The 14,136-nt window shown below is 43.9% G+C and overlaps 1 protein-coding gene across 1 annotated transcript; it reads left to right on the top strand.

Annotated features, from left to right (window-relative positions):
* Positions 1 to 4,828: 4,828 nt before the first annotated feature.
* cstf1 (cleavage stimulation factor, 3' pre-RNA, subunit 1) lies at positions 4,829 to 12,354 on the top strand. The gene is made up of 7 exons (XM_080784797.1): positions 4,829 to 4,902; positions 6,015 to 6,228; positions 7,296 to 7,573; positions 8,255 to 8,452; positions 9,217 to 9,389; positions 9,807 to 10,024; positions 10,769 to 12,354. The coding sequence occupies exons 2-7, from the start codon at positions 6,060 to 6,062 to the stop codon at positions 11,026 to 11,028; spliced, it is 1,296 nt and encodes a 431-aa protein (XP_080640923.1). The 5' UTR covers positions 4,829 to 4,902; positions 6,015 to 6,059; the 3' UTR covers positions 11,029 to 12,354.
* The last annotated feature ends 1,782 nt before the right edge of the window (positions 12,355 to 14,136 follow it).

Consider the following 14,136-nt stretch of genomic DNA (forward strand, 5'->3'; position numbering starts at 1 on the left):
GCATTGGGGGCCTGTCAGCCTGTCAGCCTGTCAGCTGTGATGCAGGTTCCTGTCTGTCTGTCAGTCAGACATGGATGATTATGAACCGATTCACAAATGTATAATAAAATCACACGTGTGAAGAGAGGGGCGCTCTTATGATCATATACATCACATTCCGTGTTCAGCCAATCAAACAGACACACAAAGCTGGGCATAGGCGGGGCTAAAGACCTCAACAATAATAATAATAATAATAATAATAAATATAGCTGCAAGCAGTGATTATGCGGGACCAAGAAAGAAGACAATACGCAACAAGACATTGTTTATGTCTATGATAAGAAATTCCCATTTACCAAGCAAACATACCTTTCACTTTAAGTATTTTGTACCAGAATAGAACAAATGTTCATCCCAGAGCTCACAATGTGAGACACCCAGTTTTTGTGTGAATCACTCTCCAGCTGTCCAGCCTTTAAGTGCAACTGTTTGGAATGTATCACACAGTGCCTCCAACACACATTTTATATGTGTTGGATGGAAATGCACAACCACGCTGGATGGTTCATGATATCGCACTAATAGGATTATAATAAAAGTGAAGTTTTATTATCCATTTGTGACTTAATGAAAACACTACTAGCTCCATATAGCTGAATGGGTAGAGGGGAAGTAGTTGGGGAATGAGAAGACCCCCCCCCCCCCCCCTTCCCCACGGTCCCTGAGCAAGACACTGAACCCCTAAATAGTAGGATAATAGGATGGATGCATATTAATCTCACTCACTGCTCCAGTGCTCCTATAGTTAGGATCGATAATGTATCAATGTCACCCATTGCTTTTGATAGTTACAGTAGGAATGGTATATTGTATGTATTAATATCACCCACTGTCTGCTCCTATTAGGTAGGATGGATAAATGCATATCGTCCTCTGCCCCTAATAGTTAGGATAGGTACATGTATTGGTATTACCAATTGCTCCTATAATTAGGATGGTAATTGTATATTCATAATATCACCCACTGATCCTATTATATGGGTAAATGCAGAGGACCAATTTCACAAATTTCACAAAATACAGTGACAGAAAAAGAAAATACCCCAAAGCAGTGGGGACTGTAAATTAATTAAATTAACCTGGCAGAGGCAACTCTAAATGGAATCTCGAGGATACTGCTTGTACCAGGCAGGGAGCCAGTGTTCTGTCATTATGCGCAAACGAGTAATCAAGTCAGCCTGATTTCACAAGTGTTTTCAATAGAAAAATGTTCCACAAATTAACCACTAATGTGCGCAGTGGTATCAGAGCTGGTGTTTATATGAAGTGCATGAGAGCGCACACCAGCCACCATGCAATTAACTCCTGACATGTACGCACTAGAAAAACAAATCGTCACTGTTAGATGGAAACCTTGTATGTACAAATCTGTACATAAAAAAAAAAAAGAAAAAGAGTTGGATACTATTTAGTCACACAAGCTCTTACCATTTTACAATTGAGATGAGATGAGATTCAATTTATTGTCAATGTACAGTAGAAGTACAGCACAGCGAAAATTATTTTCGCATCTCACCAATGGTGCAAACATGTCAGCAAGGAGGATACATTAATTAAAGTAGTACAGTAGTAATGCACTGAGCAGTAGTCATTTAAATAAGTAATAAATAAGATATGAGAGGAAGAAGAAAAACATGATCTGTACATATTGCACGTAGCCCTTATTGCACGTGGCCCAATGCACAGAGTGCTAATTCAGGCATTTAGCAGATGCTCTTATCCAGAGAGATTTACAGTAAGCAAGTTAAACACGAGGTAATATAATACATCAAATGCATAGAAATCGTAATCTACTTAAAACTATAGCCAGCCCTACACACTATACTATACGATATACCAGGTCTACAAATTAACCTGCATGGCATCTGTTTACATAAAATGTCATCTAAATCACATTTTAGTCTTTATAAGCTTGTAGGGTCGTCAAGGTTATAGGGCAAGTGCTACCGGCTAAGGTGGAGTCTGAAGAGGTGAGTCTTCAGATTATGGAGGAAGATTGGGAGTGAGTCCACAGTTCTAACTCCAATGGGGAGTTCATTCCACAGTTTGGGAGCCAGAAGGGAACTCTGGGACATGTGGAGTGTTAATTGTCCCGGATATTTTAGGGAAGGTTCTGACAGCTTCTGTTCTGAGTTCTGACAGCTCTTGTTAATACCTTTCATTGGTTCAATATAAAACCCAAAGACGACACAACACACTTGTGAACCACTTTCACTTGCTCCTTTAAAATCTTTAAAAAACAGCGAAAATAGCAGATGTAACAAGCTCACAACGCAAAGCATTGCAACGTGTTGTGAGCTTGAAGATGGTCTCTTCGGCTGTGATCGCTACTTTTGTGTGACACTCTTGTACAACAAAGTATACGTATATAGGGCATTAAATGGAAAACACATGGATATACGAGGTTTCTGCCTGTCAGGCCGACAGGGACCAAATCATTTCCCAATCTCTTCACTAATATTATAGATAGACTCTCGCTGATCTCCACGGCAACTGTTGCCGAGGCCTCTGAGAACAGGATTTTTGTTGACATGGTAACGAGACACCTCCCACCCGGTACAGTACCATACATCACTGCTTCTCAACATCAGGTGCTGGGACCCACCAGGGGTCAAAATGGACCCTTCTACGGACAAGTCTGTAACTCAGAGGGTGTAACAAATGGACCCTCACAGGTCCATTTGGTTCCATTTGTTACACCCTCTGAGTTAAATAAGCACTGAGGAACCCTCAGTTTGATAAGCATTAGGTCAAGGATCTTAAATCAATTTCATCTTAAATCTCTGGGACCCCAATCTACTGTGTACAATCCTGTGCAGTTTATGTAACTCTGACTCTGAGGGTGTACAAATGGAACCAAATGGACCTGTAAAGATCCATTTGGTTCCATTTGTTCTCTCAGAGTTACAGACCTGTAACGGTCACCAGCATTCACGACAGTCACAGATACGTTGTAAGAGAAGCATTGTAAGATGAAGCAGGGTTTAACGTCACGAAAAACACCAAGGATGAACAATATAGTAGCCTACAGTAAAGACCACCTATACTTTTTTGTGTCAAGGACCCCAAATGTATTTGGCCGCGGACCCTCATCTGAAAAGGTTTAGTTCCAGGCACCCCAGAAGAGTTTTGTTGAGTCACAATAAAAATGAGTATCTGATTCTGAATCTGAATTAACCTACAAATGTATATCTTGCCAGTTGTCTTATATGCACCACTTCATAGTTCACTGATAAAACACATTGCATAATGTTAAATATGGACTTTGGGCCTTAAAAGGATATTTCACTTCCAAACATGTGTGGGGTCATTACATTAAATACTGCCTTTATGCTTATGCAAATAATGTGCAACCAGTATACAAACAGTAAACGCTCTAAATAGCCTGCACTATGCAGAAGAAGAAGAATAAAATACACAGTCACAGTGCCATTACACTATACAGGTGCTTAGGCAAATTATAAGGAAAATACTGTAACATAGTCACAGTATTGTTATGGCATCACATAATACATTGATATTGTTAGTGTTTACACTGTAGTGTATTGTATAGCCCAGTTGTTCCCAAACTGTGGCGCCTGGCGCGTGCACCCCTTGTGGTGCGCGAACGCCCTCTAGGGAGTGCGTGACATGAAAAGGTTAATGGCGGTTTTATGGTGTTACCGTTATATACTGTACTGTGTATATATATAATAAAATGTACAACGAGACTGGGCGTTGGGGGATGTGCACGGCCAAAAGGGTTTGGGAACCGCTGGATAACCCACCGGTGGTTGTGAGCTTGTGAATTGAAAATGTTGTATACTTTTGATACTTTGAGTTCACAAAGCCCTTCCCAGTGGAATGTTCAAACACATCATGTTGCCAGGCAACACATATAAGGCTACATTTCCAGCCAGAAGGCAGTTTGGCAATGGTGTCAACAATGGTGTCTGCACAACTAAATCAGTGGCTCTCAAGATTGTTCATGTCAAGGACTCCAAAATGCATGTGTATGGCTGCAGGCCCACAACTGAAAATAGGTTTTGTGCAGGGACCCCCATATACATGATTTGTGTTCCTAAAATTGCAACACTTCTGGGCTCCCAGAAATGTTTGTTGAAGTGTCCATGAGCAAGACACTGAACCCCTAATTGCTCCGTATATGAGCAGGTTGGTGCCTTGCATGGTTTCTTACGCCATCGGTGTGTGAATGTGTGTGTCAATGAACATTGAATGTATGCACAATCGATGTAAAGCACCTTTTCTACGTATACCGGTATGACCTTGCACCCCCATCTGAAAAGGTTTTGTGCCAGGGACCCCCATAAGAGAAGATTTGTGTTGGAAAATTCAAAATTATTACCATGGCATGCCCCACTTGCCATGGCGGGGATGCCCTTATTAGTTGCCTACTTGCCTCAACCTTGATCCTCACACAGTCACGTCACGTGTAGCATGCATCCGCTAACTGCTCTACATAGGTCTAAACGATAACTGGATAACTCACCCCTTTTCCACCTACTTTCCTTAGTGGACACACTTTGAGCCTGCAGGGCCCACGTATAAATGCACTTTTTGGCCATAAAGGGATTTTAGAGAGGATAGAAGAGCCAGGGTGAGCTGACCTGTCCGTCTCAACCTTAGAGTAGGTCTCAACTCACAGAGAGTCAAGAGACATCTCACCCCGACATGTCATTTATAAAGTGAACTGAAGCCATTAACAATGAGCAGCACCCAACACCAACAGTGGGAGGCAGCAACAGCGTCCAAGTGGCCGCCCGAAACGTCAGCAGCACTCAGCAGACGAAGAAGAAGAACTCAAAGCACACATTGGGAAGTAGTAGAGGCATATATAGTGGCGCTTGCAGAACAGAGAGGGTTTGTGTAGATTTAATGTTTTCATGTTTTCATGTTTGTACTTTTAAAGGATACATATTAATGTCGCCTCGCGGCTGGAGGAAGCACATTCATCATTCTGTTGCAACTGGCTCCATGCAACAGCAAGAAAGCTATGTTAGCAGGATGCTAATTGTTAGCAGCATTATGTCCATTCATTGTTGAATATGTACTTTCAGAGTTACTAAAGGTGTTTAGATCGGTGTTTTGTCTGATCGTATGTAATAATATTTTCATGTACAAGTAACTGTGCTACTTTGTGGCAATGTGAAACACGTAGTCGTGTTGTAAACTTCCACTACAGTAAACGTGTAGCGTTGTGCTCTGCAGTGGATTTACTTTGCTGGCATTATTATTATTGATCAAATACATAAAACACTAAAGCTCAAGAGTTTGTTTCAATTATGGTCTTTCTTTATAAGGGCCATCATGGAAATGCAGACATGCATGAGGTGTTGCATATTCTGCAATCGCATCTTTGACAATCCATTGACAGCCTAATGAGCCTAGCCCAAACATTTAGATTCGAATCGAAAAAAAACCTCTACGAGAATCTAAATGTTTGGGCTATAATGAGCCTATACTTGAAACAGACCACAATTAATGTATTTTTCAAAGATACGAGTAAAAATACAACACAAGGACACTAACTAAGTTAGTTAGACACTAACAAGGACACTAACTAACAATGAACCTGTCTGCTTTGGAGTTGCTTTCGGTTAGTGTCATGATTGTCATCCATGATTAGTGGTTCCCAAACGTTTTAGTCCCTGACCCAAAAGATAAATTAGACGTTTGCCCCGGTACCCAGACTAGAGAAAACAGCAGATCTACAGAAGTATCGCTTTGCACCGCACTGTGAGCTTGTAGATTGGCTATTTTCACTACTTAAACATTTGTTTTCTAATTTATAGAATTTCTTAGATTTTTCTTTGAATTCTTCATGAAATTATTAAATAATAACCTATAAAAATGTGCCTCTGGCGCAACCCATAAATGAGCCCCGACCCGGTGTTTGGGTCACAGCTCAGCTGTAATCCCTGTGACTGTTGTGTGTGTGACTGTACTCGTTGTTGTTGTTGTGTTCCAAACAGACAGTTGGTCAGCGGTTCTAGCGACACAGCAGCCGCAGCAGCAGGATGTATCGACCCAAACCCACGCTGAGGGACCGGCAGCACCTGTACAAGCTGATCATCAGCCAGCTGCTGTACGACGGATACACCAACATCGCCAACAGCCTCATCAACGAGGTGAAGCCGCCCAGCGTGGTCTCGCCATCCGAACAGCTCATGCAACTGGCTAAGACCGGTACGGTTCATCTGTCTGCCTTCATCTCTCTGCACTCTTAAGCTGTGGTCACTGGGTCTGTCGTAAATTATTACATCATCGCCCGATTGCAATTATTTGAGATTATTACAATTATTTTTGCATAATCATCATAATCGTGTTCCATGTTGAAAAAAGTTATTACATTTTCGAACGTTTTCCAAAAATGGCAACATGTCACTTTGTGGCTCTTTGTAAGCTTGTATAGTAGCTATTTTTGCTGTTTCATGTTTAAAATTAGAGTTATAGCTAATAATTTATTTATATATTATATTAAAGTAGTGCAGGTTTTGATTGCGCAAATGACAGCCCGAGGGTTCACACACTGGCAGCTGCAAAAGATAAAAAGCTACAAGGCAACACAGCATACACTCCAGAGTCACTGTTGAAGTGTTGATCAAAACGCTTGTTTGCGTCTTAAGAAAATATAAAGACCAATATGAAGCTTTTGGGTTGAAAAGAACACAGAACTTGATGGAAATAATTATTCCATTACAAATTGAGTTTGTCTGTGTGTATCAAACAAGTATTAACAAGATTTTGTAACTAAAATAATAACTATATTGGATCTATTGGAATGCAGGCTACTGTGTCTTTAACCCATTAAAACCGGGAAAGCATCTGTGATTTTTGTGTTGGCTATTCAAAAATAGCAGATATACAAGCTCACACAGCTTTGATAAATCTTTAAAGAACTACTGGTTTCGTAGGCATTTATAGAATCGGCCTTATAGTATGCGGGCGACAGCCTGTTGTATGTTGAGGAAGTGCGTTGACCTATGGGATACTACTACTGGTGATAGCAGGCGAAGAGGCGATAGTCGAAAAGTGGGCGGAAGAATGTCGCTCAAAAACATGAAAATATTTTTGGACGACATCGTCCGGCGCTAGCCAATCAAATTGCTTTGTTTACCCTCCCTGCGTAGCGGTGAGGGTAGGGCAGGAATGCCCACTAGGAGATTTTTTATCGCTCAGAGTTGGCGTTGTTGGCCCGCTGTTAAAACATAGGGTCAGGTCTTAAGTGTCCTCGTTGAAACCACGTCTTTCAGGAATGGAGAACGATGACGCTGCGGTGCAGTACGCCATCGGCCGCTCCGACAACGTGGCTCCCGGAGTGGGGATCGACCTGGAGTTCGACGCCGACGTCCAGTCCATGTCACCGGAGGCGTCCGAGTACGAGACGTGCTACGTGACGTCGCATAAAGGGCCGTGCCGCGTCGCCACCTACAGCCGCGACGGACAGCTCATCGCCACTGGCTCCGCCGACGCCTCCATCAAGATCCTGGACACGGAGCGCATGCTGGCCAAGAGCGCCATGCCCATCGAGGTAGGACTTGATTGATTGATTCTGGCCAAGAGTGAGGTACTAGGAGGATAGATGGATTGATTCTGGCCAAGAGTGAGGTACTAGGAGGATGGATGGATTGATTCTGGCCAAGAGTGAGGTACTAGGAGGATGGATGGATTGATTCTGGCCAAGAGTGAGGTACTAGGAGGATGGATGGATTGATGGATTGATTCTGGCCAAGAGTGCCATTCTCAATTTCTCATCAAGGTAGTTTTGATAGTGCAGTGATTTTTGTTTTACTTTCAAGAAGCCCCGGTGTGGTATGAATTAGTCACTGATTTGTCACCAATTCTGAAAATGCACACGTCTAATTGGTGGGCACACTAATTATTAGTGTACCCACCAATTAGACGTGTGCATTTTCCGAGCATGTTTATTTTAATGATCCAATCAATCAATTGTGTTCCGACTTGGATCAATGAAACTAACATAAGTAGATTTTACGTTCCTATTTATCGGTATCACAACAATGACAATAATAAATAATAATAATAATAATAAATAAACATGAAAGTTTTGAGCACCACTTATAGAAACATACGTTGTTCAGGAACCTGGATTTTAGAAGACATTTGTGGAATGGGCCTCGGGTCTCAAATTCAATGCAGTGGTGTGTGTGTGTGTGTGTGTGTGTGTGTGTGCGCTGTTTTCTCCGTTAAGGTGATGATGAACGAGACGGCTCAGCAGAACATGGAGAACCACCCTGTGATCCGCACGCTGTACGACCACGTGGATGAGGTCACCTGCCTGGCCTTCCACCCCTCAGAGCAGATCCTGGCCTCTGGCTCACGTGACTACACCCTCAAGCTGTTCGACTACTCCAAGCCCTCCGCCAAGAGAGCTTTCAAACACATACAGGTTAGGTGCCGTGGTGGAAAAATTGTGACATTTTTTGCCTAAGTAAAAGTATCAATAAGGCAATGTAGAAACCACTGGGGGCCGGATTTACCCTCCCGAGGACCCCCTGGCTAAACAACATTTCAGGGCCCCCCTGGGCTGTGCGGTGCATTTCGGTCGCGCGGCCAGAAAGAAATTGACATATTTTGTTTTAATTTCGCTGTAATTTTGGGGTACCCAGCGGCCCAGCCCCAACAAAAGAGAGAGGCAGTCAGGCAGACACTACAGTCGCTGTGCATGGCAGGCTGCCATGCACAGCGACATTGGCAGGGGTTTCCACAGCCCGGGACCCCCGGGCTGCAGCCCACCCTAGCCCAATGGTAAGTCCGCTTCTGGAAACCAGCATAAGCCTGTGCGGGCCGTTATACGTGGGTTATCACAGTTTTTAACAAATTCCATTATGAAATAGCGACATCAATAAAGAGTGCCTTGTTTTTTTCCCTTTGTTGCACATTTTTAGTTCCCTACCCAAGAGCACCTTCACTACACTTTTTCTCCCGACTCCCAGACCCAGACCTTTTCTTTTTTTCTGAAGAAATCAACATCTTAGTGTTTTGCCAATTATTTGTGGGCCCACTTGCAATATCCTCAAGGTCCACCGGTGGGTCCAGGCCTACAGGTTGAGAACCAGCGGTGTAACTCTGTCCTCATGCATGCATGCTTCCAGGAAGATAAGACAAGTCTAACTCTGTCCTTATTCATTCATGTTCATGATTTATTTCCAGGAAGCAGAGATGCTGCGCGCCATCTCCTTCCACCCGTCGGGGGACTTCCTGCTGGTGGGCACCCAGCACCCCACGCTGCGTCTGTACGACGTCAACACCTTCCAGTGCTTCGTGTCCTGTAACCCCCTGGACCAGCACACCGACACCATCAGCGGAGTGGGATACAACCCCAGGTCATTATTATGCCCGTCATACTTTGTTGTTGTACGATCGTGTCGTGCTTCGGAAATGGCCTATCTACATGTTGCAGGGCCGACCCATTGTGAGCTTGTAGATTGGATATTTCCAACATGCAAGCGTAACTTTGGCTTTATGGTTCCATTTTATTTTGTTTATCAATTTCAGTTTAGCTTTTATTTAAAAAAAAATTAAAGCAGGATTTCTATTTTTTTGGGGGCGGGGAGTCTTTGGTTTTAGCTTAGGTTTCACTAGTTTTAGGGTTAATTTTACTTTTGTTTTATATCATACCATTTAATGAATGTATTCACAGTTAAAACCGGCAGTTAAACAAGTAGAACATACAACCAAAATACTACGTTTACGTATGAAATAAATGGAATATTTTACTAAAATAATTATATTTCTCGCAGTGCCAACAGCTACGTGTCATGCAGCAAGGACGGCAGCATCAAGCTGTGGGACGGTGTGTCCAACCGCTGCGTCACCACCTTCGACAAGGCCCACGACGGAGCCGAGGTCTGCTCCGCCATCTTCTCCAAGAACTCAAAGTACATCCTGTCCAGCGGCAAGGACTCCGTGGTCAAGCTGTGGGAGATCTCCACCGGACGCACCCTGGTCAAGTACACCGGTGAGGAAGAATTTTGTTCACACCCACTTAGTGTCACCACACCAGGCTTTCCACGTGGCGCAAAGACTCTTATATTTTTGTTTATTTATTTAGACCTGAAAAACGCCTTCTAACAGTTTTCTGTAAAGAATTGTCAATGTTCACTAAAAAAGAAAAATGTCTCAGTCTCTATGGCAGATGGAAACATGAAGATTAACCCAACACATTCACTGCCACATATTAAATAATTAATTCTTACACCAGTTAAAGGACAGTGTCTATTTTCACAATATTTATCCATAAAACCAAGTCACACTATATATAATGCCTCAACTCCTACAATTCCAAGTGCTTGTCAGGGGGAGGGGGGGGGGTTATTATTTTGGAGGGTCACGGCCTGTAAAGGTTGAGAACCACTTGTCTGACGCCAGGGCTCCACCGGGCGCGTCAGCGTCGCGTCTCCGTCAGCGTCGGGAATGTTCCCTTTTAATCAATGGAGGGTGGCTCCACTGCCCGCGTTGCGTTGTGCTGCGTTCGGTGACTCAAAAATTTCCCCGGTTAGTTTTTTGACACACGCACGTACCTACAATACATTATCCATAATGTTGCTGACGCGCAGTTTTCAAAAGCCCGCGGTGGAGCACCTCTAGCGTGACGTTGACGTTGTCATGGTGCGAGCAGGACGCGACGGAGACGCAACGCATTCCGGTGGAGCCCTGGCGTTATTAATGAAGTGCGAACTTGCTGCTGCTTGGTGCTTTCTAGGCGCGGGTCTGAGCGGGCGCCAGATGCACCGCACGCAGGGCGTGTTCAACCACACGGAGGACTACGTGCTGCTGCCAGACGAGCGCACCATCTCGCTGTGCTGCTGGGACAGCCGCTCGGCCGAGAGGAAGAACCTGCTCAGCCTGGGACACAACAACATTGTCCGCTGCATAGTTCACTCGCCCACCAACCCCGGCTTCATGACCTGCAGCGACGACTTCAGGGCCCGCTTCTGGTACCGACGCACCACTACCGACTGAGGGAGGGGGCGCCACCCACGCCACCCACCCCAGGGGTGTACAAAAGGAACCAAATGGACCCTTCACGGGGTCCATTTGGCTCCATTTGTACACTCTCAGAGTTATGGTGGTCCTTGAAATTTAAAACGTTTTGAGAACCACCGTGTTGTAAGACGTGAAGTCCACATAACCAGCTCTGACAGTGTGGTAAAATCGGTTCCGGAAGCGGTTCTAAAATGTGATGGAACCGATTCCGGTTGCTCAATGTTGGATCCGGTTTCTTCGGTTCCGGATCCCGACCGTAACCACCACGGACTGATATGACATATCCATCTCCCACCCATCAAAGCCCAGAAAACCATCCGTTAATCAGCTACAAATGGGGGTTGAGACCTCCAGATCAATATGTATTTGGCTGCAGATCCCCAATCTGAAAGGATGTTGTGGCCCTTGGCCAGGACTCCCATACAAGATTTTAGTTGCTAAATTGATTCAAAGAATTATTAACCCATTTTGGTGTTTTAAGCATTATGTCATACTTTAGCTATTGAAAAATAGCAGATCTACAAGCTCGTAGCGCGGCACAAGCTTGTGAAAATATGGTGCAAATCTTTGAATATATATTCTTTCAGTGCGAACATTTTTTACTCAAATCTTTGCTTCTGGGGGGGGGGGGGTCCCTGGACCTACATATTTTCAGATGGGGGTCCACAGCCAAATACAGATAATTTTGGGGATCCTTGAGAACGACTGACATGGAAACATGGGGGGTTTTTTTTTAGAAGATTTTTCTTTAGAAGGTTAATTTCTTGAAATGAGCAGATCTACAAGCTCACAGCCCTTTGCTTCGATCTGCCATGTTCAATTATTCGATGTAAAGAATATATACATTCAAGTGGTTAAACTGATTTAGATGTTATGTTTTCAAATTCAGCTGGGGACCCCCTGGAACCACCCCAAGGACCTCTGTCCGTTATATTTAGAGTACAAATAAATGGCATTGAGGATTTTAACATGCAATGCCTCGTCTTTTGATATGAATTATTTTGGGCAGAGCCTGTAGGAAGCAGTGAGTGTGTGAACCACCACTACATCAAAGACAGAGGGCGCCATTTCTCTAAATGTAGTTGTAGGGAGAGAAGTTGTAGCCTCCCATGAATTGTTTCGATCACATCCACTTTCGTTTAGTAAATATAATGATAAAGCAAGTTGTCTTATTCAGTCTGATCTGTGGAGATGCTCGTATAGATTTGGAAAATGGACTAAAGAGCAGATGTGATTTGTTTTTTCCACTTTTATATTCTGTTGATAACATTTTTGTGTTCAGATTTGTATTAAACAGGTTTTAAAGACAAAGACAATAATTTCCTACTGTATTGACTCATAACCACAGACGTGTATTTCAGCTAAACAGATGCTTTAAACCAACAGGGGATGTTGCAAAGTGGACTAACTACCATTTGCGGTTATTGTAAACTAAAATAATACCTGGAATTTGAAGTACCCAAAGACAATGCACTACAAACTCTGAAGCATCGCATGGCTTTTTTTGTCCCAACAACAAATGTATTGATGTAGAATGAAGAAATGATCACACTGCTGGCCCAGACGAGACAACTAGGGGTACAATTAAGTGACATTGGCCTCCCAGCCATGGCCTCCCAGACGTCACCCCAGCCATGGCCCCCCAGACCCCAGCCATGGTCTCCTAGACCCCAGACCCCAGCCATGGTCTCCTAGACCCCAGACCCCAGCCATGGTCTCCTAGACCCCAGACCCCAGCCATGGTCTCCTAGACCCCAGACCCCAGCCATGGTCTCCTAGACCCCAGACCCCAGCCATGGCCTCCCAGACCCCAGACCCCAGCCATGGCCTCCCAGACCCCAGCCATGGCCTCCCAGACCCCAGCCATGGCCTCCCAGACCCCAGCCATGGCCTCCCAGACCCCAGACCCCAGCCATGGCCTCCCAGACCCCAGACCCCAGCCATGGTCTCTCAGACCCCAGCCATGGTCTCCCAGACCCCAGCCATGGTCTCCCAGACCCCAGCCATGGCCTCCCAGACCCCAGCCATGGTCTCCCAGACACCGGCCCGTCCACGTTGTCCCAACAACAGTAGAAGAATTAAAGTGTTCAAACAGAACTCCCCCAAACCTGCACAATAGATCACAATAGATAGTAGAGTAGAGTTTATATATTTTTGGTCATTATAACAAATCAATACAGTGCCTGCTTTTTTTTTTTTGTTGCAAAAGAAACAGACCAAAAGGGTGTAGGCTGAAGCCTAAGCTTATAGTGCCTATCCTTCTAAAAAATGAATGGCTTTCATAGGTAAAATAATACAACAAAGCAAACAGAAGGGAGAAAAAACAAAAACAAGAAAACAAACAAAGACAGGACAATACAGTTAACAGGAACAAGACAAAAAGAACAAAAAACAACAAAACAAAACGAGGTATCTACTATTTTTGATCTATACAATGTTTTTAATTTATTTATTGTACTACAGTTTTTTAGTTCGTCATCCATTCGATTCGACAGCTTGACCGCTCTGACCGATATGCACCTCTTTGATGTTTATTCTAGCATTTGTTTGTTTGGATATGGAAGTGCCTCTTAGGTTGTAGCGGCTCTCTCTAGGCCAGAACAGCTCCTGGACACAGCTCGGGAGCAGGTGATTGTGTGCCTTATACATTGTTATTGCGGTATTTAGATCTACTATATCTTGGAGTTTTAGGGTGTTTATTTGAATGAATAATCGGTTGGTTGGTGCGTAATAATCAGATTGGGTGACAATTCTTATGTTTTTTTTTTTAAGTAGGAATATTGGCTGGATAGATCACAGTGGTTCTCAGCCTTCTCAGCGCTCCGGACCACTAGCATGCTTCCAACAATCCTAAAGGACGACCCCATCTCACCTCCCCACAGCAATACTAACACAGTCACTTCTATCAGTTCCGCTATTTAATTTATTAACATAAATTATACTGTAGTTGCATGCTGGCGTGGTCTGAGCTTGTACATCGGCTATTTTCAGCACACGACACCATGCAGTCAGTGACGTATATCAAGCCCTTAACAGTCGATTCATCTAAATCTTTGCCCCCTACGCTTATTAGTTCAAAGATTG

Source organism: Protomyctophum bolini, assembly GCF_963924005.1.
Source record: "Protomyctophum bolini genome assembly, chromosome: 2".
Classification (NCBI taxonomy): domain Eukaryota; kingdom Metazoa; phylum Chordata; class Actinopteri; order Myctophiformes; family Myctophidae; genus Protomyctophum; species Protomyctophum bolini.